Below are 25,604 nucleotides of genomic sequence, written 5' to 3'. Positions count from 1 at the left end.
GTAGATAGCGACAAATGTACAACCAAGCGAATTGTCAGGTTGGTTTTTTTGTGGGTCAATGAAATAGCTGATGATGGTCTGAATGCCTTGAGGTTGCAGACAACAGGGTCATGATCTTTGGTAAATGCTAAAATGCGTTGCTGCACACACATCGCCGTACCTACGACGACATTTGCTAATCAAGGTAATTAGTTGCGAGAAACAAAAAAGAAAAGAAAGAAAAGTGTTATTCTTTGGTGACATTTGCGTAAACACACACACACACAGATACACTGGGTATTTATTGGTTTAGTGTGGGAACTTTCATGGAAAATAATAAAACATAAGAAGAATTAATTTTCCAATCGATTGTCTTAGAAGACAATGTTAATCCTGTTCTTGAGAGTATAAAAATATATATATATATATACAGGGTGCGATAAAAAAAACTGCAACAAAGTCAAATGCCATAATTTTTAATTTTTTTTTTTTAATTTTAATGAATAAAAATGTGGGAAATAGTATCAAATTCTAGAATAAGTTTAGATTTTTTCGAATTGGTCACTTTTGGCACGAATTAAGGCCTTCAAACGACCAATGAAACCGTCACACGCTGCCCGAGTTTTGCTCTGCGGTATTTTGGCCCATTCCCGGCAAAGCGCTTGCTTGAGGTGATCGACACTTTGGTATTTTTTTAGTGCCAACCTTGCTTTCCAAAATACTCCCGGCACAATAGTCCAACGGATTGGTATCAGGAGATTTTGGTTTCCATTGTGCGCTGGAAATGAAGCGAGGAGCCTCATTTTGTAACAATTCTTGGGTGGCGCGTGCTGAGTCCTGTTGGAATGTCCAAGGTCTGCGGCCAAAAAGTTTGCGTGCCTAAAGCTTTAATACACCCTCCAGAATATTTACGCAATAATATTCGGCATTTATTCTGATGCCACGGTCGATTAACACGAGCGGAGAGTGACCGCCGGCTATTGTGGCGGCCCACACCATCACCATGGCCGGCGCTTGAGTTCTGGTGGTCAATCGAAGGTGCACATTTTTTTGGCAAGTAAACACGATATTTTTGTTTGTTTACAAACTTCTGGATAACGAATGTTTTCTCTTCGGAGTTCTTGCACTTTTAGGAATTTCAATGGCTTTTTCCCGAGCTCATTTTTCAATATTTGCCGAATATGTTCACGAACCTCACTGCAGCGCGGGTTGCGATCAAGTCGCTTCTTTACTTTTCAAACCATTTCTGCAGATGTTACTGTTTTCTTCCGTCCACTTCCTTGACGTCGGTCGGGCTAAGCTACCAGTATCACAATAACGAGTGATGGTACGAGACACAAGAGAGAAATTCACATTCAAATGCTGGAGTGCTCTGACGATAGTCACTTGCGGTTTTCCAGCCAAATATAAAGAAATCACACTATCACGCTTGAATTCCATCACGAATAACTTTTTGTTCTGGAAAATTCTCACCAAAAATGCTTTTGTACGCTTGTAAACAATATAATGAACTGTCACTGGAATAATTTAACAGCTGTCGGACCAGTGGATTAGAAATGACAGCAGCCTGAAATTGGTTGCAGTTTTTCCATCTAACCCTGTAGTATCAGTCGGTGTTGCCGACAGATGTATCCCCCTAGCCTCGAGTCATGATTGTTCAAAATATTGATTCTTTATAGGGGATACTAAAAAGCAGTTGGTCCTATCTGACCTAAGACCGATATAAATATTACAACGTGCCAGATTTGGACTATATCGACTACTTCCTATACACCAGACCTTGGTAATTTTAAGAGAACCGTATGCATATTTCTAATTTTATAATCATTTTGGTTATTCAAATCTTCGACCCTTTGTGTGGGAGGTACCAGATGGAATGATCCGATATTTATCATCTTTATAACAGATCTTGTGTTGATAGAAATATTGAGATGTGTCGCATCTGAATAGCATCTTATGTTAATTTCGTATATTATGAGCTTCATGAATATTCACAATTTTGACCCTTTGTGAGGGAGGTTTCAAGAAGTAGTGGACCGATGTATTCCACTTTCACACCAGACCTTGGTTTAATAAAAATATTGTGATGTGTGTAATTTGGAGACAAGCGGTCTCCTACTTCACATTCTATAAGGGTTGTAATTATTCAAAATTTGGATTCTTTTGTGGGGGAGGTACTTGATGGAGCGGACCGATATTGTCAATTTTCGCACCTGATCTAGCACTGATGCAAATATTAGGATTTCCAAATTTGGGGCAAAATCGAATTATCCTTTCTCTTTCTGTGCAGTAAATTATTTTCTTTGAAAATGTTGATATTTTGTGGGTGAGGTACCAAAAGGAGTGGACCGATATTGCACATCTCCGAACTCGATCTAAGTTTGACAATAACGTTAAAATGTACCAAGTTGGGGCCAAATCAGATATTCGCTTCAAGATTTATTGTGTGCACCAGCCAGCCAGACGGACGGACATCGCTAGATCGACTCCAAATGTCCGATATTCCTCAAAGAAGGTAGACTCTGATTTTAGCTATTTCGAGGATCTTGACCAAATTTTTATTGGTGTTTTGATTTACTAACCAAATTCTGTCACCTCAGTTTATAGTTGACACTCCTTAGATGGACTGTTCAATGAATAAATGCAAAACGACTCCAAATGTCCTGAAACGGATTTAGTCCAAAGTGACCTAGGGTCTAAAATGGTTGTTTGGATTAGGTCACGAAAGCCATATGGCTGAGGGTATAATGAGATACACCCATGCTTGGTACATGGTATAAGTAAGTAAGTAAGTAAGTAAGTGGTCCTAATCCCAGAATATGTCCAAATTTTGAAGAATAATAGGTCTATTTTAGGTTTAGTTACATCAGATGCCAAAATAGATAACAACAGTTCATACCTTCCGGAACCGTCCTTATAGTCTAGAGTCTGGGATCATATCTGAGTTTTTCAAGCGATTCTGTCGTAAATAATGTCGTATTGCCACTTTAAAACTAAAATCATATAGGGTTCTCGTAAAATATTGCAACAAGCCTGTTTCAGTTAAACAATTCTGAAGCAAACTTATTTTAATGTCAACCTGGAAAAAAATCAATCAAATCTGTTTAACTAATTCGAAATTTTACCATTTGTCATAATGTCACCTTGTTAGATATTAATTAATTAATTTTTGAAGACAGTGACAAGTATTTGTTAACAAACAATAGCTGAGTGAAAGAAAATTGCTGGGAAAGGTGAAAACTGTTGGGGAACGAATGGATTTCGGTTTGGTAGCAACAAAATGATTGGTAATGACAATACAAATTTTGTCCTGCAGTAATACCATGACGCCAACAACAGCAACAACACCAACACCATGTGAAATGTAACAGACAAATCTCCACACTGACTGAGTGACACACTGACAAAGTTAGTCCCATGGACAGACAGCCAGCCAGACATTGATAGAGGGATAATTTTTTCTGTCTTTTTTTTTTTGCCCGAGACTGGGGTTTTTTGCTTATCAGTGATAATTTTCACTTGGAACCCGTTAGCCTGGCCATTGTCAAAATGAAAAAAAAGCCTTTCATTTGTGTTAATGTGTTCAAGTGTCACCGTGTGTGTGCTCTGTGCCTTTTTTCCTCACTTTCTTGTGGCCCGACAGCCAGGCATTTATTTTTTCCATTTTCCATGTTTTTTTTTTTTTTCATTTCTTCTTTTATTTTCTGGTTTGTTTGGTTTTGTTGCTGCTGACGCTATAGCTAATATTTTTGTTAATGTTGTGTTTGTTGGCATTGTTGTTATTGTTTCATTCCATCAAATTTTGGTCGTTTGTCTAGTTTTATTATTACTCTTGGCTCGTCCGTCGTCATTGCTATTACCATCGTCGTCGTCGTCGTGGTCGTAGTCGGAGCCGCCATCGTGGTTGCTGGTGTTGTTGACTACATGTTCAAGTTCAAGGTTAGCCAAAATTTTGTTTTGGGACGTTTTGTTTTTTTTTTTTACAAAAATATATACACCAGACACCAATCAACCATTCCACGACCCACTAACCAAGAAGCCCAAATATATAGTAGACCACATTTAAGGCTCACAGCAGCGCTGGCAGCACAGTTGGCAGAGGCAGCGCTGCCAACAAGTGAGGAAACCCAAACCATTTTTCCAAATTTAAAAGGAACTTCGTTTGCACGCACGCACATACTCAGTCACTCACAGCCTCCTCCTTACTCCCACTACCACTTGTTACATTTAAGGCTTCCTGCGTATTTTTCCTTTCTCTCTGCCCCAGTCTGCTGCCTTGTCGTGGGCATCCCCTCCCTCGCTCTATATATGTGTCGTGAAGAGAATATGCTACGCAGGCACGCAAAATGTATTTCATTTTATTTTCGTTGTTGTGGTAGTTGTTGCTTCCTAAATCTCATCCTCCATGGTGTCTGGCGATAAGGATACAGTCGGGAAAATTTGAATAGTTAAAGATGTTAAGCAATTATTGAATAAATTTATTTAAGGTTTTGAGTAAGGGGGATGAGATAAATCATTATTTTTTAAATGCCAGTAAATTTTATAAAATTAAAAATTGAATCGAACAAGCCGAAAATCGTACACTTAAAAACAAATCAAGCACTTCATAACTAACTGATTTTTTAGAAAATTTATTACTGAAAATTGCGATGGTGGATCTTTTAAAGGAACAGGTTTCGGATTCCCAGGCAAAAATCGTTTTTTTTTTTTTTTTTTGTTTGGAAAGAGTTGAAGCATCTTCTGACCACAAAATCATATTTTCAGTTTTTGAAAGGACATTTTAAGGACCTCCACACCAAAGATTTTGGATTAAAAATATTTCAAGAAAATTATTTCAAAATACCTCCTGACCAAAAGATTTTTAAAAATATTTATTCAAACGTGTTAGGGTTTCTTCTAAGGACTTTTTGGAACGAATAGTGGATTTTTTAAAAACTTTCTGGACACAAATTTTGAACGTTTTTATTTTTTTTTTTTTTATCAAGAACCTCCTACCCAACTAATAATCGCGGATATTTTTATTACAATTTTTAAAGGACTTTTTTAAGGATCTTCTTACACAAAATTTTTATTTTTCTATTTTTAAGGACCTCTTTATCAAGCCATTCGATTTTTAAGGATCTCCTTACCAATATTTTTCGATAAAAGAAGAATCTAGGAGCCCTTAATTAAATAATTTCTCAAATACTTTTTCCCGTGGACCTTCTGACACAAAAATTATGACTATTTTAAGAAATTTATCAAGAGGGTCTCATGACTAAAAATTGTGGTTTTCAGTGAAATTTTTTTGTAAGCCCCCATATAACGGTAACTCTCGATATTCGGTATTATCATGATTTTAGCGACATTATTTACAGGAATTATTTCAAATTCTATATCTAAAGTTCGTAATGGGTACTACAGCCTATGTCAAAAATGTTTCTATGCAGGTCCACGTCTTCATATAGCCCCCATATAACGGTACCCCCCGATATTCGGTATTTTCATGATTTCAGCAACATTAGTCACGGGAATCGTTTCAAATTTCGTACTGGAAGATCCTAATGGGTACTACAGCCTATGACAAACAATTTGTATGCAGATCCACGGCTTCGTATAGCCCCATTCCTCCAGATACTGGGTATTTCAATTTGTGAAAGGACCTTTTTGTACCTCTTGACTCAGACCTTGGATCCTGGCCAAAATTTGTTAATAAAAAAGTCAAGAAAAATAATTTAAGAAATTTGCCCAAAGGATCTGAACATTTTTTAAGGACCTAAAAAGGTGAATTTACCAGATAATCAGAACATCTTGACTAAAAACGGCGAATTTTAGAACAACAATTTTGGTTTTTGAATGAACTTGGAGGTAAAAAAGGATGAGAATGGGAAACAAATTGTAAATATTTTTCAATGGAGAGAAAATTTTGGATTTAAGAAAACGTTAAATAGGTTCAAAGGACCTCCTGGCCAAATTTGTATTACAATTTTTTTAAGGAATTCCATGACATAAGAACTTGTAAATCTTCAATTTTATAAAAATATTCCTAACAGTTTTTAGCCATAAACATGGGTTTCTTAGAACAATTTTTGTGAAAATTGAAAAAATATTTTTCATAGGTCCTTCTGACCTAAATTCTTGGATTTTTGAAAAAAACATTTTCAGAGACCTTTTGTCTAAAAATATCTCCTGATTTAAAGATAAACCCTCGATTGTATACGAATAGACAAAACACATGGGTTCCTTAGGATTAATTTTGAGACCATTTAGAAAATATTTTCAAAAAATCGTTGAATTGGGGATTTTATTTATTTATTATTATAATAATAATTATTATTATTATTATAATAATAATAATAATAATAATTATTATTATTAATATTATTATTATTATTATTATTATTATTATTATTATTATTATTATTATTATTATTATTATTATTATTATTATTAATATTAATATTATTATTATTATTATTATTATTATTATTATTATTATTATTATTATTATTATTATTATTATTATTATTATTATTATTATTATTATTATTATTATTATTATTATTATTATTATTATTATTATTATTATTATTATTATTATTATTATTATTATTATTATTATTATTATTATATTATTATTATTATAATTATTATTATTATTATTATTATTATTATTATTATTATTATTATTATTATTATTATTATTATTATTATTATTATTAATATTATTATTATTTATTATTATTATATTATTATTATTATTATTATTATTATTATTATTATTATTATTATTATTATTATTATTATTATTATTATTATTATTATTATATTATTATTATTATTATTATTATTATTATTATTATTATTATTATTATTATTATTATTATTATTATTATTATATTATTATATTATTATTATTATTATAATTATTTTTATTATTATTATTATTATTATTATTATTATTATTATTATTATTATTATTATTATTATTATTATTATTATTATTATTATTATTATTATTATTATTATTATTATTATTCTTGTTATTATTATTATTAATATTATTATTTATTTATTTTATTTTTTATTTTTATCGTCTTTTAGCAAATATTTACTATCAAATTTCATACATAAATTAGAAGTTGGCGATAAGAAAAAATATATTTTTGGCCAAGAAAATCGAATTCTGAATGCCAGGCAGCCAAAATATGAAATTTTTTACAGAAAACATTTTAAAAAATTGCAGAAAATTGCATCAAGAAATTCCAATTCTTCTAAATTATTATTTTCCAAATCATATGCAAAAATTTTACTGAGAATGATTCAAATGGTATCTATAAAAATATTGCTCCAAAATTGTCAACATATTTTCCCTAAAGTCGGAATATTTATGTTGATTCCATTTTTAAAGTCGTCATATTTTTACCAGCGACGATACCCGTTGTTGAAGAATACATCACAAATTATGACCTATCTTATCTAAATAACTACACCTATACTTTTAGACAAAGATAAACCAAATACTTAATACCTAACCTAAAATCCTTAAATAATTTAACAAATATTCCGTGGGCCGGAGCATGTCTTATTTTTCTTTATCGAAAGTTTTTTATGGCATTCATGTTAGCTTTGCACTTAGCGGAAAACAGAAATCATTTGAAAAGAAAACAAAGTTTTTGTTGTCATGCTTAAAAAAAATTGAAAGAAAAACTAAGAAAAATGTAGGTGGAAGAACCCAACATCTTAGCTCCCTACCCCACTGCAAAAGCTAAAAATATTGACAAAAAAAAACAGTGCCGATACATTGATCCCCGTTAAGATGAAACACCCTTAGACACGACACTTTTCCACCACATCATTCCGCCAACTGGGAATGAGGACACTTTTCCTTAATATTTTCAAATTAAGGAGACCAGAAAATTCAAGGACACCGCCGCAATATTACAATGACCCATTGGTTTCTCTGTAAAAGAGCCATGTTTTTCAAGTTCACGACGCTGTGGCCCTGTCTGCGTCTGTGTGAGTGTGCGGCGTTCTTTTTTATTTTCGTATATAAATGACATTCAATTCAGGTTTTTGTTGTTGTTTTGCTTTTTTTTGGTTTGGTCTCAGGATGTCTGTCGTCCTCATCCTCCAGGCCTGGCCAAATAAAAAAGACATCAACAATATTATTTACGAATATATACGCATTTTGAACTTGAAACACACACTCGCACAAACCGAAACTATCCGCATACAGCCACCCAGGTCCCACCCTGTCTGCTGGCTGGCGTAATGTAGGCTGACACTTTCCAAAAAGGCAAAATACCCATAAGACCCTGAAAATTCGTTTGAACGAATTCAAGGACAAAGGCATTATTTAACTAACGAACTTTTTTGGGGGGTGGAAGTCGCCCGAATGCTGTTTCCGACGCAGTTACCGTTATGGTGGAGGCATCCAAACATGCCGCCGCCGTCATGGCCTCTTCCTTCTTCATCTCCAGACGATACGGAAACTCTGTGAATGTTGCCACCATCCTCATCATTCGTTAGGTGGTGCTGGTGGTGTGTGTCTCGTCTTGTATCCCGAAATTTCCAAAAGTTAACAGAAGATTTTTGTGTACAGGATGTTGTGGGAGGATGCACGAAGGCCTGGGTGGTTGGCTGTTTCATTGCTGCTGTGCTTTAGTCCTCCTCTTCTCTGTTTTGTTATTTGTTCCTTCCATTGTGAACAAAGGCAATATCCTTTTGACCTTGAAAGTATATTTTCATACTGGAGAATTTATTGACCTGTCGTCTCGCAACAACAACAACAGCCAGCCAGCCACCATTGCGACGTCTGAGGCTAAAGGAGATGCCTGGAATTCAAGTTGGTGCGTCTGGAGACCCTCCCTGGAACTACTCCCACTTGAAGTGCGATTATAAATTTGTGTTTCCTTGCCTCTGGACCCAATGTCAAATTTGGATGTTTCATTGCCAGAGGGGAGAAGATGTGGATGACTTTTCCCTGTCGTGTCCTGGCAACTATGTATTGGTGGCCAAGAGACACGTAGGCACACACACACACAGAGAATGAACAAATCCTCCTGTTTTCATTGCCTGAAAATCTATTTCTGTGTAAACGAAGGCAAACCATTGGCGGATGATGAGGATCTCCGTTTGCCTGTGTAAAATGGAAAAAGGAAGGATATGTCTGCTCTTCCACGCATACTAACACAGGAGAGGAGAATTATTTGTGTTGTTGCTGTTTTTTTTTGTTCGTTGGAAAAATGATTTGTTTTCAGAGTTTATTGAATTTGTTGAAAGAAACGTGCCTGGCCAGAGAGAGGGGATGATCCTTCGGGGAGCCAACTTGCCTTACACAATGCATGTGTAGAGATGAGAAGAATGTTAGATTTGTCGCTGTATTGGTGTTTGTATACCGTAATGCTGGTGTTTTCTCAAAGATCATTGTACCTTTTGCAATGGCCTTGAAAGGTTATTCTCTTCTCAACACCCTGGTGGGAGTGGGGGAGGAGAAATGATGAGAAAATAAGGGCTGGCTTGAAGAGAGTTGTGGGACTCCACATAAGCTTTAGTAAAACAGATTCCTCCTCGCATGGGAAGACCTCCGCACCTCCCCTCCCTCCCTCCCGCCGGGGCTAAATGTATTGATGTATTGTAGGCATTTATGACAGGCAGAGCGTAAATTTTTACATGCCAAAGAACTTAATGTGGTCTGATTCACACCGCCTACCCTCTCTTCCCCCTTAATGTCGCTAAAACGTATACACCAAACAAATATGAAATTCTTTAAAAAAAAAGAAAACAAAGTTTATTTTTCTTCATATTCTTCAAATTACATGGAATTCAATTAAATTGCGGTTTTAGGTTATGATTTTGAAGGGATTTAATTGAAGACGAATGAAATGGTATCCATAGAAGAGACAGTGAGAGTGAGTGAGTGTGTGTGTGCGCGAATGTAATACAATTAAATACATGTATGAAGGATGGATATTATGAAAGACAATATGTTGTGCAAATATATATCATATTGGAATTTTGCAGAATTGCGTAGTTTGAATTCAAACTGACAACATCATGTTTGAAATATGAAGAACATTAATTAAAGAAAATCGAAAAAAAAAACATTATTTTGGGGCCCGAAAATAACCCAAAATTTGGGTTCAAATAAAATCAAAAATATTTCTATTTTAATTAATAAATAAGTACGAGGATAAGCTTTGTTTCCACTTGGAATTTCTATTTCTTTCCTTCAGAGACACACACTAAAATTCGTTCTAGAATAATTCTTTCTTTGACACTTTTCTCAAAAAATGAAGTATAAAGGGAGATTTTGATTTGATTTTTGGGATTGGATATGTGTTAAATTAACCAGTAAAAAAAGGAAGCACATAATTTTCCCGTTTGTTACATACATTTTGAACGTAATTTCCATAAAAACTATTGTACCTACATATATGGTTTATTCTGAGATTTATAGTAAAATGTTGTAAAGAATATTTCTTCTTTTGATACCTTGTGTCTAAAACGAAATTTTGTGTTACTTTCAGGTGTCAACTCGAAAAAGGACAAGGAAAATTTATCACAAAATATGGGAATATTTTCGGTTTCCATTGGTAACATTGATAATTGAAATACAGATTTCCTTCCTTTGGTGACTCATAGTAAAATTCGATGAAGAATATGTCTGTCTTTGACGTCACCTATCTTAAATAATGCTTTGTGGGAGATTTTTGCATAAACTCACACAAAGTAGGGCTTTAACCTTTAAATGGCTTTATAATTTACATGAATTCCTGGTGTTTACGTAAGATTTCGACTTTTGACATCTTCTAGGGCCCATGGTAAAATTTTATGACTAATTATTTTGTAGAATATATTGACTTCCTACGATCCCATTTAAAAGAGATTTTGACAATATTTTCAAAAAAGGACCAAAAATACCCCTTTGTTGACTGACCTGAGAGTTTAAATTCGAATTCGAGTTCGAACAAAATATTCCTCTTATTTTTGTCTGCAATTTTGCCGAAGACACTATAGACATAAAATGCACGGATTTCGAGGAATCTTAATCCGAAAATTTACAAAAGTGTGTGAAGAGGGAGGAAACTACTCCCTCTATTTGAAATACTTTGCGACACAAACTGTCGAAACGCCAATACACGTGTCTTCTATTTTAGCTCTACTTTCATAATCTGCTGAATTCTGCCGAGTTTTTACAAAAAATTGTGTTTTGTCGCGCAGTGTAATGTATAAAGTTTTCAGAAAATTCCAAATTTCGACTTAATTAATCCAACTGAACTAAAAATGCAAATTGCTTGATATGCTTAACACTTGGGTTATGATGCTGTAATCCGAGGAATGTTCTCCACAAATTTACAAGTTTCTTTCAAACTTCGTGTGTTATTATGGGACTTATAGGGCCGGTCTCTCGTTACTCTGTTACCTGGCACTATATTTTTCGATTAGTATGAGAATGTTACATATCGTCCCAATCCTTCTGGAACTATCACCCAAAGGATAAACATTTTGAAACCTTCACGTAATTTTTTGAAACAATTGTCCTATATTGATCAAACTTTACCTATATTAGAACATTTGTAAAAATTAAAGATATAAGAAATGAGAAAAATTTCAACAATTTCATATCCTCTGAAGGGAGCTCCCGATATAGTTTGAACTTTGCATATCGTAATATTTCAATTAGACTAAGGATAGGTAGAACCAATTGGCTCTCTCTTTCTTGTACCTCCCACACAAAATTAAGAAATTTTCGGAAAAAACATTGTCGCTTTAAGATGTTATATGTCGGTCCAAGAGGTTTTGTACCTACCCCTCCCACCCGTCCACTACCAACAATGCCAAAATTTTCAAAATGATGATACATATCTCATGTTAAGTGAGGGAAGTAGTCTAAACATCCCGTCATTTTTATATCAACCTTTGGTCAAGCACGAAAATGGACAATATTAGTCCACCCCTTATGTATCACAATTTAAACCCATATTTGCTGCAAATATTCTTGCATGGAACTATCCACATTTGTCCATGTTTTGGTATAGTCCCAATATAACTGTACCTCCAGATATTCGATATTTTGATGATTTGTGCCACACTGTTTACCGGAATTCTTTTAAAAGTGGCATTGGAGTTCGGTAAATGACAGAAAATTTCCTTCAAAAATCCTCGCCTTTGTATGCCTCTCTATATTGGGTATTTTGATGATTTTTCAACAGAATTATCTCAAACTTGTTGTTTTGAGTTTGTAATAGGCATCACCTTCTCTGGCAGATATTTGGCTTTCGAGGTTCAAGTTTTCGTATTCCCCAATATAACATCATTCCGAATTCTTAAAATTATAGCGTACTTTTTGAACGGAACTTTGTTTAAATTTTGAAAGTTTCTTCCAAATGGTGCAAGGTATTAACAGATCGGCTCGGCCGAACATATTTGCTTTTTTTCTTCGTTTTTGTCACGTATCATAGTCTTAGCAGCACAATTCCATTAAATGCTTGTTTCTCGCTAATATGTCTTATTTATTGTGGGGACATCTATTTCTGAAGAATATTCTGTTGCTAGTCTTAATATTATTTCAAATATAAGTGAGCCATCTAGTGAGGAATAGCATACTACAGTATGAATAGTACATCCCTAAAAGTATGCTTTGTTAGCTATTACCAAATATGCAAACAATTTATTACATTTACCGCAGCCACAAACCATACTAAAACACATAGTTGGCAATACCCGTTGTAGTGACTATGCCTTTCAAACTGTAACCCACTGGTTTGTGACTGATTTGTGATGTGCAAAAAATGCAAAGAAAATAATACAATATACATACATTGAACTTAAAAACTATGTAAGTCACACATTTACATTTATTTCGGGTTAATGTGTTGAATATAATAGCCCGTAAAATATGCTTTAAATAATGTTTAATTCCTCATTTCTTCAAAAAATAGCTGATTGTGTGAAAATCCAAAATATTAAATATAGAGAGGCCAATATAATTTAGAAAAGGGGTTTCTTTCGCTAATGTGCTGAAAACAAACCGAGTACATGAATTTCTCTCAAATGTCAAACTATTAAATAATACCTCGTCGAATTTAAATTTTAAATTTACAGCTCCGATTGGATTTCCCACAATGAAAAGCAACAAATAACAACAGAAATGAATTTTGAAATCATTCAAGGGGTGGGATCCAACCAGCTAGAAATGAACTTTTCCATGTAAAATATGCAAAAAATTACAGAAAATATATTGCGATTAGTAACACTTCGAAATATTTGTCTGAAACTCCACAAAGTACACATATTTTTGATCACCTTTTAATTTGTTGGTCCTTCAACTATCCATCGGACTGAAATGTTAACTGTAATAATATATTAACAGATAGAACACATTCTCGCAAGAAGGTCCAGATTTTCCAATGATAGCTTCAAGGTCCAAGCACAATTTTTCCCAAACGGGCATTATCTCTGCACTTTTACAGGCTGTAGCATATATCACAGAAAACGTTAATCAACATATAAAATTTTCGAAGCAAACCGGCTCATTTTTACTTCTGTCATTGTTATTGTTTTAAATGTTTAGACCTAGACTTGCGCGTGCGATTCATATTTTTTAAGAACGATATATTAGTTGCCTGTTAATTGACGCCACTCTGGCTAAATAACCAAAACAAGGTTCCCGATTATGGACGGGTTCACCATTATAGCTAATTTTTTTATAAGAAACGAACAAAAATATTTTACGTTTGCGTTGCACGATGCCGTTTCATCAAAAAAGAACCAACGACTAGCAATCTATGAAAAAACATATGTGTGAAGCATACTTTAAGGCGCTACCTACAATATTGAGGCAGCCCAATAGTGACCATTATTACAATTAAATTTTGATTCGCTGGATACTAAAGTAAACATTCTGAAGTAAATTCAGATTCATTCAGTTTTAAATTTGAATTGAATAAATTGAATGCGATTTGTGTAACAAGTCCTATTTATTATTAACTAAATCTGTTTCGATAGGTTTTAAAGTTGAAACCATTTGCTTATACAGTAATACCAACAAAGAAAAATAGGAAGTAATAACGACCCTGAATCAAGTCATTCGGTTTATATATGTTAAGAAATGAAATATATCGAGGTATTGAATATTTTTTTTTCTTTTTTAAGGTGCAAAACAAGCTATGGGACTTAAACAACGCTGACAAGTACGTAAGTCGTATTGATTTTTTGATATCCCCCAAAATATATACCTATACCGAAACAGGGATATTACCTGAACAAAATCGGAGTTTATGTCTACAGATTATATTCGTTTCCCAAAACTAGCTTTTCTTTTATGAAAATTTTCTGCGTTTTTCACCCATTTATAAAAACTCTCTTATTTGAAAAAATAAAACAAAAATCTGTCATACAATACTTACCTTTATAATCTGTCGTTGCTTCGGTTTTGAGTATTAAACTTTTCGCCATTAACTTCTCGGCCAGCAGGGGATTTGATGCGATCAGAAATCGCGTTGAACTATCATCGAATATCGATGAGTTATTCTCTGAGCTAAGGTTGTTGTTGCTATTGTTGTTATTACTGATGTTGGTGCCATTCGTGCAATTGTGATTATTGTTGTTGTTATTGCTACTAATATTTGGGTTGTTGTTGTTACTATTGCTATTACTATTGTTGCTACGTGTGAGAAATGATGAACTATTTGCCTGCTCCTGGGTCGAAGACGCTGCGGTGGGTTCCAGCGTTAACGAATTTGTACCCACAGAACCCAGGGCAGAATTTTCACCCGGTAGCTGAATGCCATTGCCGCCGCCGGTGATTAGATGTGATGTGGTTGAGGAAACCCGGCCGCCATTGCACGAGCTTGTACCGATATTGGAGGCACTGGCCACAGCCGCGGCCCCATTGACCAGTGCCGCAAATGTGTCGTCGGTAACACATCCCTCGCTGGTGACATCGCTGATGTTGTTGTTCTCTTCCTGGAGAGGGGAAAAAGAGAGGATAATTGATTAGAAGACAATTGTCGAATGAAAATATATATTTGAAGGCTGATGACTGTTAAACATTTTTCAAGACAAAGGATGACTGAGCGAGTTTGGCTGGAAGGTCTCAAAATAAATCTAACCAATTCAAAAATACAAATACGTACAACCTCCCTACACTGTCTAATGAAGTATGGCCTTAAATTTGTAATGGGTGTTATTAACGGACGTCATGAATTCCAAATCGGATAGACAATGATAAGGACTATTGCAATCTCTGGGAAAATTAGCCATAGCACTAACCAATTTTACAAAGCAAAATACCGGTGGTAATAATGAAAATTTGTCCAAAACTTGTTCTAGGAGGCCGACTTAATACTAATTCATCATCTCAAAAGAAATTGAAATTTCAATCTAAATTGTCGAATTCCTACCACAAATTCCATTTAATAACATGTCTTGTAGCTCTCCTAAATTGCTTGAAATCTTTCTATAACTTTTCAGAGCGACATGCACCGAGAAGGGCAGTTTTGGTTTAACATAAATATGCACTAAAGATAACAAAAAAGCAGACTTTTCTATGTTTCAATTTTGACCAATTTGCAAAAAATGCATTTTTGATTTTGACTTTTTAGACCAAAGTCGGCTAAGGTTGACTACTCGGCCTTCGACCGCCTAACGCTGGGGCGTTATGTGACCACGTGTTCATCAGTGTTGCAGATTTTCAGTGAAAGTACCGACTGTATTGTAACGGGGTTTCGTTAATACGCCTTAACGAATATCAAGTTTAGTTACCAAGTCCTTGCCATGAAAAAAAACACTCCTTTTTCGGCTGATACTGGTGTGGACCAGACAGCAGATGGGACCGTTAAGTCTGAGTCAGGACAGCATTCCTGTATACTTCTGGGAAACCCCTCTGTCTGATGAGGAAGTGGACATGGATAATCCATGCCTCGAACTCTAATCAAGGGTTGACTCCCAAGGTAGTCGACCGATCCCAATACAAATTCGTCGGTAAGCACGACAAGACCACACTCTTAAGGTAGGAGACCATCGAAGTGGAAGGTGGGCAGAGCGGGGTCTCCATTAATAAAATGGAAGAGCTGCTGAGCTCTCCCGGTATTAAGAGCGCCAAACCCAAGGAAATGAGGGATAAGAAGGCATATCGGCGAGCAGTAAATTATTTTAGACGGTATGTCGATGGGTTTCCAGGACAGGAATATGGAGCTGCTGCTTATCAAGACAAACTTGAAGTTTGTTAAGGAGTTCGAGAGGACCTATTTGAACGCAAAATTAAGGGATCTCAAAAAAAAGCGACGACTGCTTCCCTGCGTATCTTGAAGGGTGGTATCGGTGGAAAGAACAACGAAGGCATCAAAAAAGTCCTTTGATGTGCCAGAGCCGGAAGTACCACCCCCCAAAGCAGGGGGGGCTGAGGGCTTAGGTTAAATATGAGGAGCCGCAGCCCACCTTAAATGGCTGCGACGAAGAAAAAGAAATCGAAAGCTGCCCAACCCTCTAATATAACCTTGCCGAATGCATTAGCTGTTTGAAGTTGATTTTCAGACTTTTCGATTTTTGTCTTCACCAAAAAAGTGAATTTTTAGATCTTTGGTTTTGAAATATTAACTCGATCTTTAGGTTTTGACCTCTTAACTCAATTTTCGAATTCGGCTTTAAAAGCCAATGACGATTTAAATTTTTGGAGTTTTGGAATTATTAAAAACTAAAAAATAGCAAACTTTATAAATGCTAAAAATTTGTTGGTCTAAAAATCTCAAATTTGGAATCGATTCAGCAAAGATAATTTTGCTTTTATATAACAATCTATAATCAAATTTTAGACTTTTTAATATAAAAAGCCGATTAATCTAACCCAATTGAAAGTTGGCATTCCTATACCTTATTTTAATTTTCCTCAGAGTGGCGGGTAAAAAAAATGTGGTCATAGGTTTGCTCATTTCCCCTCGGAAGCGAAATTGGCTCGCGAACAGGATTGTTCGAAGAGAGGGAGTTTTTTACAGAGTTTACTCTTCACTCTTTTATTTTGGGTGGCAGCGCTACCGAGTCGCTCGTGTTTGAAAAATTAGAGTGGGAACTGAATCTCCCAAAACAGAGCAAGAGTTGGTTCTAAGAGTGAAAAGAGGTGAGTGTGATCGTGTGCAGACACCCTCACTCTAAAATGGGCAAAGCATGTTCACCCTAATTCCAGCGAAACCGAAAAATAGTTTTTTGTTTTGTTTTTCTACTAAGAGAAGTGCTCTCGCTCGATTTCGAGTGAGTTTTACTCTTCACCGGGTCTTTCTCACTTTCACGTTTTAAGTTAGAAATTTCTATCTGAACTGCATCTGCCTTACATATATCTTTTCGGCCGACCAATTTTACTTACTTTCACTTCAACTGTGGCCAGATCCGAGAGCAGACTCTCTATTTCAAAATTACTTTCGGATAGTTGACGGAACAGTTCATCGGAAGAGTCATTGTTGCACAACGAAGGTTCTAGGGCATTTATGTCCGTGGTACTCTCGGCTAGCTGTGTGCTCTCGCTGACATTCTCATTGGATTGGGGTACTCCATCCTAGATAAAAAGAAGAAGAAGAGATATTACTTTCAACAACAAGTCATTTGTATTCAATTCAAGTACTAACCTGCATGCATGCTGATATGTCTAGGCCACCCACAATGCGACCATCGTTATCCGGACACCAGAGTAGAGCGTCATCAATAAATGGCATCGCTAAGGCAAAGCCACTTAGAACTTCGTTCACCAGTGCCAGCGTGTTGGTGTCACCGGTGTCGCGTTGAAAAATTTTAGGGGATGCGCTGGTGGATTGGTTTTTGGTTTGGCTTTTTCACGAAAAAGAACACAATTTCAAGTGATCTTTTCCGTTGACTTTTATTTCGTTAAATATTTATTCAGTTTTTTTGTTTTATTTGCTTTCAGTGTTGATTCCTTGTAAAAAGGGATAGGGTTTTGTTGGGGGGAAGATTTTTGGGGTTTTTAACAAGTTTTAGGCACTTCTTTATAAAATTTGTTTTTTTGTTTTGTTTTCCTCTTTTTGGTTTTAGTTTTGTTTGTATAACAGCTTTTCAGTGGAGTTTGTATAAAAAAATTTACATTGTTTTTGTTGTTGTTGTTTTACTTTCTTCTTTTCAGAAATTAAAGCCAATTGGTTTTCAAAAATAGATTCATAAAAATTATGGACGAATTTCTGTTTCCCGTTTCAAATAAACAAAACAATTAACTTATTTACACACTTACAAGCGAATTTGGTTTTGTTGTTACTGTTGTAACTTAATTATATACTAAATGTGTGATTTGATATATATATGTAGATTCTTTTGTATATAAAAAACGCATGATTTTCTTTTTTAAAAAAATTACACTACACACTAGGTAAAAAAGTTATTTCTGATAAAATTGGATTTAAGGCAACCAGTTGGTGTTCTACAAAAATTGTGATAAGTCTGGAAAGAGAAGAAAAGGGAGAAGAAAATACAATTAATTAGTAAAAATATAAAAATTAAAGTAAATTTAAATATTGAATTAAGAACGCATGTAATTTTTATGATATGAGGTGTGCAGATATTTTAAAATTGTAGTGCGCTATGTCTGGCGGTTGATGATGATGAAATAATGTCTGTACGCCAAGACAAGTAAATTTGGTTATTCCAAAGCGAATTGATCAATTGTCAAAAATGTATTGCAGTTCTGATAAAATGTCAGATTGGAGTTCCCAAACATATGAAAATAAACAAGTAAAAAAGCTATAAGTTCGGCCGGGCCGAACTTTGAATAACCTCCACCATTTGGAACGAATTTGGCAATTCTAAAAAACAATAAAATCCGTTAAAAATTCTGTTAAAATCTTAAAAAATACCGAATGTAGCTGTTATATTAGGGTCTATACGACGTCATGGAAATGCATAGGTAACATTTGTTATAAGCCATTACAATTTTGCGAAACTTAAAAAAAATTCGGTAATAATGTAGATAAAATCATCAAAATACTGAATTTCGGGAGGCACCGTTATATGGGGGCTATGCGAAGACATGGACCTGCATAGGCAATTTACTGTCTTAGGCTGTAGTATCCATTACGAACTTCAAATACCAAATTTGAAACAATTCCGGTGAATGATGTCGCTAAAATCATCAGGTTATTATTTTATATATTTCGAGGTTTTACAAACGGAATGACAAACTTAATATAACCTCCATACTATGGTGGAGGGTATAAAAGACCAGTAGTGCTGGAAAGTTCAGATCTAGTTCAATTGAAGCATTCTCCGAAAAGAATCGCTAAACTAAATCAATCATTTTTCCAGTGTCTCGAAATTGTCCAGATTTTCTAGGGTCTTAAGCTTTACTGAAAAGGTTAGTTCATTATCTGGAATAAACGTTAGTTTAAAAAAAACGACTAGGATTTACACAAATGTTCGAATTCAAACAACAGATTTACTAAAATATACAACACTTCTCGTCAACTACAATTCATAGACATTATACCCTACAAAGGTAGAAAACAATAATTTAAAATTCCCTGAATTTTCATACCTCGATTTGGGAGCTCCAGTTGCTCAAATAGTAGAATAACTTCTTCGTCAAGAAATAATCACAAAAGCGGGATTATCAAAGAAAATACATTTTGTAACGGCAGGACCATAGATTTTGGATTGGCAGGGTGTTAGAGGAGTTTTTAGTAGAAGAAACTTATCATTCTTGGACCATGGATATAGGAATTACTCGTTTTTACTCGGGAGAGAAACTTGCTCGCGAACGGTAGTGTTCCAAGAGTCGGAGTGTTTTACGGAATTTACTTTTCATTCTTTTGTTTTGTGTGGAAGCGCTCCGATTCACTCTTGTTTGAAATGTAAGAATGGAGGTCAAAAGATCGAAATAGGGTAAGATTTTACTCTACACTATCATCTGCATTATTGGTACATCTTGAGCAACGTCTTTGGTTTTGTTTCGTTCAGACCTGGGGGTGAAGTAAATATTCATACATAGAAATAAAACAACGTTATGACAAAAACTAAATGAGTACTCGGCAAGAGAAAAGCATCTGCCCCATTCAAATTGGTTTTCATTCACTCTCGAAAACAATCAAACAGTACTCCCTCTTATTCGAGAACCATAAAATAAAAGATTATACTCGATAATCGCAGGAGTAAAAAAAGGAGAGTGAGACTCGCTCAAATTTACATTTCGGAGCTCCGAAGCTGCTCTAAGAAAAACCAATGATACATTCAGGTACGACTCGCAGGAGTATTCCAGGGTGTATTTCGTTATGGATTAAAGGACTTCCCTATACTTGGCACATTGTAAAAAAAAAATTAAACCAGAGGCTCAACTAGGTTTTCCTCAAATTTATATATTGCTGCCTTTTCGCCCAAATAAAGGTTTTGCCATATTCTAAGATCCTTCTGTAGCTTGAAGAAATCATAGAAGTTTTTATTTGCCCATTGCAAAGACAACATAGTATTTTCCAAAACATATTTACGTTTCTTTATTAAATCAACTCATTTGGCGCCCAATTAGGGGTTTGATACATTGTCGGTACGAATAAAGAAAAGTATCGGGTTCCTATCTTTCATGTTGTATTTTCAAAAAAAAAAATTAATAATAATAGCTTTATTATATATATAATTACAAATTATTATATAATTAAAAATATTGAGTCCAAATGTCAACTAAAACCATACAAACAATATGGAAAATTCTATATGTGGCGCCCAAAATAGGGCTTTTTTTGTTCTAGTATTTTCTCTGATAGCTTTATATTTTCTAAAGGAAGTTTAAACGAATATGTGAATTTGTATAGAAGTGGTAGGTTTCATCGGTGGAAAATCTGCAAGTCCTATGCTTCCCATATTTTCGTTAAAAAAGATACTTTGTATTTTTTGAGTTTATGATATTGACACCTAACTTACTGTTAATTTGTTTCTTGTTGAAACTTTCTTAAAACTTCTATTGAACCTTCCTTCGTATTATACAAAGAATTGTCATTTTTCAGATAATTGTGAAGCTTTGTGGGATTGTGGAAGCACCAGAATTGGTGGACCAATATTGCTTACCCCCGAATTTAAATTTGGAAAAAATTACGACGTAAAAGTTTGAACCAAATCGGATAATCCCTTTTTGCCATATTCTAATTGTCATGGAAATAATTTCGTACGTCACCCTATCAAACATTTATCACATTGAAATAAAGGGTGATTTTTTAAGAGCTATATGATTTCTTTGCAACAACACGTAAACTTCAGAAAAACGCATTCAATCTTTATTTGAATTGATAGAACGATCTTTTTGCTCAGTGTTTGAAGATTATTTCTGCGATTGACTGCGATAGCGCCTCAAAGAGTCCACCCGCTTAAACCAATTTCAGCATAATCTTTCTAGCCGGTACCCCACGAATAAATGCTTTATTTGAAGCGGGCTCGTCTGTATAGACAAGGTTTCGAACATAGCCCCAAAATGTCTAAATGCGTTAAATGGCCGACTTAAGCGGCAAATTAACAGGTCTCGAACGTGAAATGAACTGTTTACCGAACTTACTTCTTAATAAGTTCATTGAAACCACACCATCTTGTTGAAGCCACATGTCATGCAAGACAAGGAGGAATGGTGGGAAGGAGGTGTGTAATACGACAATGGTATCACAAAAACTTAAATAGTGCTGGGCAAGTGTTGAATCTGCTCAATTTCGAACAAATTTTACTTCGACCCAAAAATGAGGAAACCATGTTCAATCCAATTGGAGAGACATCGAATAATTGAATTTGCTCTATCTTTGTTTTTTTTGCTCCCAGGAGCGCTCCCGCTCGAATTAGAGTGCGTTTCACTCTTTCTTCAAATTCGAGCGATTTTTTTTGGAGATTTGAGTATATTTGGTACTCCTTCTTCTGATAATAAATTTTATGAATGCTAATGATCTAATTCTGAATGATATTTATCATTTGGCCAATAAAGACCTATTTTTTTTATTTTCTAGAGAAGAAGATTGAAATAATTGACAAAGCCCGCAACATCTAAAAAAGGTTCACAAATCAAATATTTTTGATTATATCCGTTATTTCCTAAAAGCTTTATAAAAGATTTGTTAAGTTAAATTATCTGTTCAGACAAAATAGTCCTTCCGAAAATGAAAACCTTAAACTGTTCTAAAAGAAATTTTATAATTGGCTGAGAATGTACGTCCCTCAAACCCAATGTTTACCATATCTTTACATTTTAGGCAAATCTAAATGTTGGGGTTTTGTTTAAATTTATTTAAATTCAACAACCCAATTTTAAAATATAAAAAAAATTATATGCCGCAATGGAAAATTATTTCGAAATTTCAAAAATTTAAACCTGCGACAGTCTATTTTTGTCTTTCGGAAATGATATCTTAATATTTAAGTCATTCACGTGCCTGCCTTCATATCTGGATCGATTTTATATTTATTATTTATTTATTCGCCACATTTGAATAAACCATTATATTATACAGTTTATTTTATTTTTTTTTGTATATCTGAAAATAACAAATATCATTCATTGTCTGGAGAAAAAAAAACAAAATTCACATGACTTCTTTAAATATGTGAGCGAATGCATAAAGCCAACGCTGCTGATTTCATAATTAGTTCCTCAAATTCAAATTAATTAATAAATTATATCCCATAATAATTATAGAGCAAAAAAAAATATAACAAAAATAAATATGCAAAGTCAAGCAAAGCTACAAAAACCCCTGCCAGTCACCCTCGCCCCTCAAAGTAACAGTATACGTGCGAATTAATCCCCATTAAACTTCTTCTGCCATTATAAATTTTCGAACAATAATAATAATAACAATCTCATACTCAAAATAATATTTTTGTTTGGAAACAATGAGCCAAGGCATGCCGTTACCCATCGGTGACAGCAAGTAGATCACCACCACATACCAAGTGCCAGTGGAAAATTAAAAAAAAAAAAACAAAATGTAAAAAAATTGCAAAAAAAAAAAACTAAAATTGAAAAGAAAATTTGTTTTTAGTGGTTCCTTTCTTCCGGTTAATCATCATTATGAACACCATTACCACCAGCAACGGCGACAACAATAACAACATCAACAACAACCACATGCTCAACAACACTAGTTGCAGTAACAGCAAACACAATAAAGTTCAATAACACCAAATCAAATAACATCTGCTGTGTATGGATTACACAAAACAAAACAAAAAATGAAAAAAAAAACAACCAAACAACTAATGCTAAAGAAAATGAAGGAAAAACGCTAAAAAGCGAATGACTGCAATGCTGTAGCTTCAGTCGCTGCCCCAGCAGCAGCAGCAACTGCGTTACTTTTCTAATGCCTGTCTGCCTGTTTGCCTGCTAGTCAGCCATCAGCTTGCCTTGCAACAAAATTCGTACTGTGTGTATGGACATCTAATAGACCCATACAGACAAGCCTCCACTGAAGTAACAGACACACACACACACACACACACACAGGCAGAGATACTCTCGTCTATGGCAAGAGTTTTCATATTATTTTCATTATTATGGAGTAGAAAGAAAAACCTACGTAAAAATTTGCCATCAACCACAGTCGACCGACCATCTACCAGCAGCAGCAACAATAAAAACAAAAATTCGTTACTAATAATAATAATAAAATGTACAATAACAAAACTTACAACAACAACTATAGGCTATTATAATGATGAAGAAGCGAGATATTGCATTTTGGGGGTGAAACGACACTTTCCTGATATTTTGGAGTTAAAATGGTCAGAAATTTTTGGTCGGTTTGTCCAACAAAAATATTCCACTTTATCTAATACTGAAAAAATGGTGTTTGCAAAACTTAAAGACCTTTTTTTTCCAATTTTATGCGAATAATCAAAATCTTGAAATTTTTGTGGGGGAGGATTTGGCCGATAAATTCGATATTCACATCAAATTTCTGGTTGAGAAAAATATTGAGACATACCGAGTTTAAAAAGATTCATTGACTTGTTTCGCAAGTTTTTAGGGATATAAGTATTGAAAATTGTGACTCTTTGTGGGGGATGTACCAGAAGGGTGAGTTGATAACCATCATCCTCACAGATGATCTTGCGTTAGAATAAATATGGAATGTGAGAAGTTTAGAAGGAATCAGATGCTTCCTTCGCATTTTCTGAGAGATATATTTATTCAACATTTTGGCCCCTTTGGGAAGAGGTACCCGAAAGAGTAGACCGACACATCCCATCCTCACACCAGATCTTTTGAGATGTGCGAAATTTAAAGAAAATCGGATATTAATTCGCATTTCATGAGACCTATAATTATTCAAAATTTTGACTCGTTGTGTGGGAAGTGTTTCGATATATTTCATCCGCAAACCGTTAAAAATATTGAGATGCGCGAAAATCGAAGACAATCGGACCATTATTTCCCGTTTTATAAGAGTTAAAATTATTCAAAATTTTGACCCTTTGGAGGAGGTACTTGATAGAGTGGGTTGATATTGCCCAATTTTTGCACCTGACCTCGCACTTATAAAAATATTGGGATTTACAAAGTTTGAACGAAATTGGATGATACTTTCTTATTCTATTAAGTCAGTTATTTTCTATGAAAATGTTGAACTTTTGTGGGGGAGGTACCAGATGGAGTGGACCGATATTGGCAATATCCGAACTCCATCAAAATTAGATAATAAAATTACGTTGTACCAAGTTTGTATCAAATCGGGAACTCCCTTTTGAGAGTTATCATGTTCACCAGCCAGACGAATGGACGGACACATTTAGATCGACTCCAAATGTCCTGAAACGGATTTGGTCCAAAGGAACCTATGGTTTAAAACCGTTATTTTGATGAGACACGTTTTCGCCGTATCAAATGATATACCTCTCTAACCATAAGGATGAGGGTATAATTATTTTAATAATTTTCACCGTATCAAATGATATATACCCTCTGTAGCCATATGACCGAGGGTATAAAAATAACGCTCACGTGAAACCCATTATATGGAGGCTATACATACGAAGACGTGGTCCCACATGGACATTTTTTATATTATATAATACCGATTCCGAATTTCAACTACGAAATTTGAAACAATTCCGATGAGTAATGAAGCTAAAATCAGCAAAATGCCGAATATCGGGAGGTGTCGTTATATGGGGTCTATAGGACGAAGACGTGGATTGCATACACGATTTTTTGTTATATGCTGAAGTACCCATTACGAATTTTAAATGCGAAATTTGAAACAACACTGGTAAAAACTGTTGCTAAAATTATAAAAGTACCGAATATTGGAGGTATTTTTATATGGGGACTATAGGAAAACATGGACCTATATGTCTCATTTACGAACTTAACCGGCCTACTGTCAAAATACACATGACTGTACAATTTTAGCTTTCTATCTCAATCCGATCCAAAGATAGTCTGATGAAAACAGACAGACGAACATCGCTAAATCGACTTAGAATTTTACGCTGATCAAGAATGTATATACTTATTTAGGTCTAACATCAGATATCAGGGTCTTCTGATCAAAAATCTTCAGGATCTTCCACTTATATCAACTAAAAGATTTTACTTTTTCCCAGATCCTTGGAAATTCATCGACTGAAAGGGCTTCACTTGGAAAACTGTTCCCAAAAACATCTCTCCCTCCTGAAAACGCAAA

The 25,604-nt window shown here is 34.6% G+C and overlaps 1 protein-coding gene across 3 annotated transcripts in view; it reads right to left on the bottom strand.

Moving 5' to 3' along the window:
- LOC101894176 (ecdysone-induced protein 74EF) overlaps nt 1–25,604 on the bottom strand; it is a 257,086-nt gene that overhangs the window by 127,093 nt on the left and 104,389 nt on the right. For all 3 annotated transcript variants that reach the window (XM_059119692.1, XM_059119693.1, XM_059119694.1), the window contains 3 exons: nt 17,583–18,402; nt 17,324–17,512; nt 14,373–14,931 (listed from right to left, as the gene is read on the bottom strand). In XM_059119692.1, coding sequence (XP_058975675.1) covers nt 14,373–14,931; nt 17,324–17,512; nt 17,583–17,669 — 835 coding nt within the window. In that variant the 5' untranslated portion in view covers nt 17,670–18,402. The remainder of the gene's footprint in view (nt 1–14,372; nt 14,932–17,323; nt 17,513–17,582; nt 18,403–25,604) is intronic.

This window comes from Musca domestica, unplaced genomic scaffold, assembly GCF_030504385.1.
Source record: "Musca domestica strain aabys unplaced genomic scaffold, Musca_domestica.polishedcontigs.V.1.1 15, whole genome shotgun sequence".
Taxonomy (NCBI): Eukaryota; Metazoa; Arthropoda; class Insecta; order Diptera; family Muscidae; genus Musca; species Musca domestica.
The sequence above is the reverse complement of the archived record's forward strand: the minus strand, read 5'-3'. Positions and strand labels throughout refer to the sequence as shown.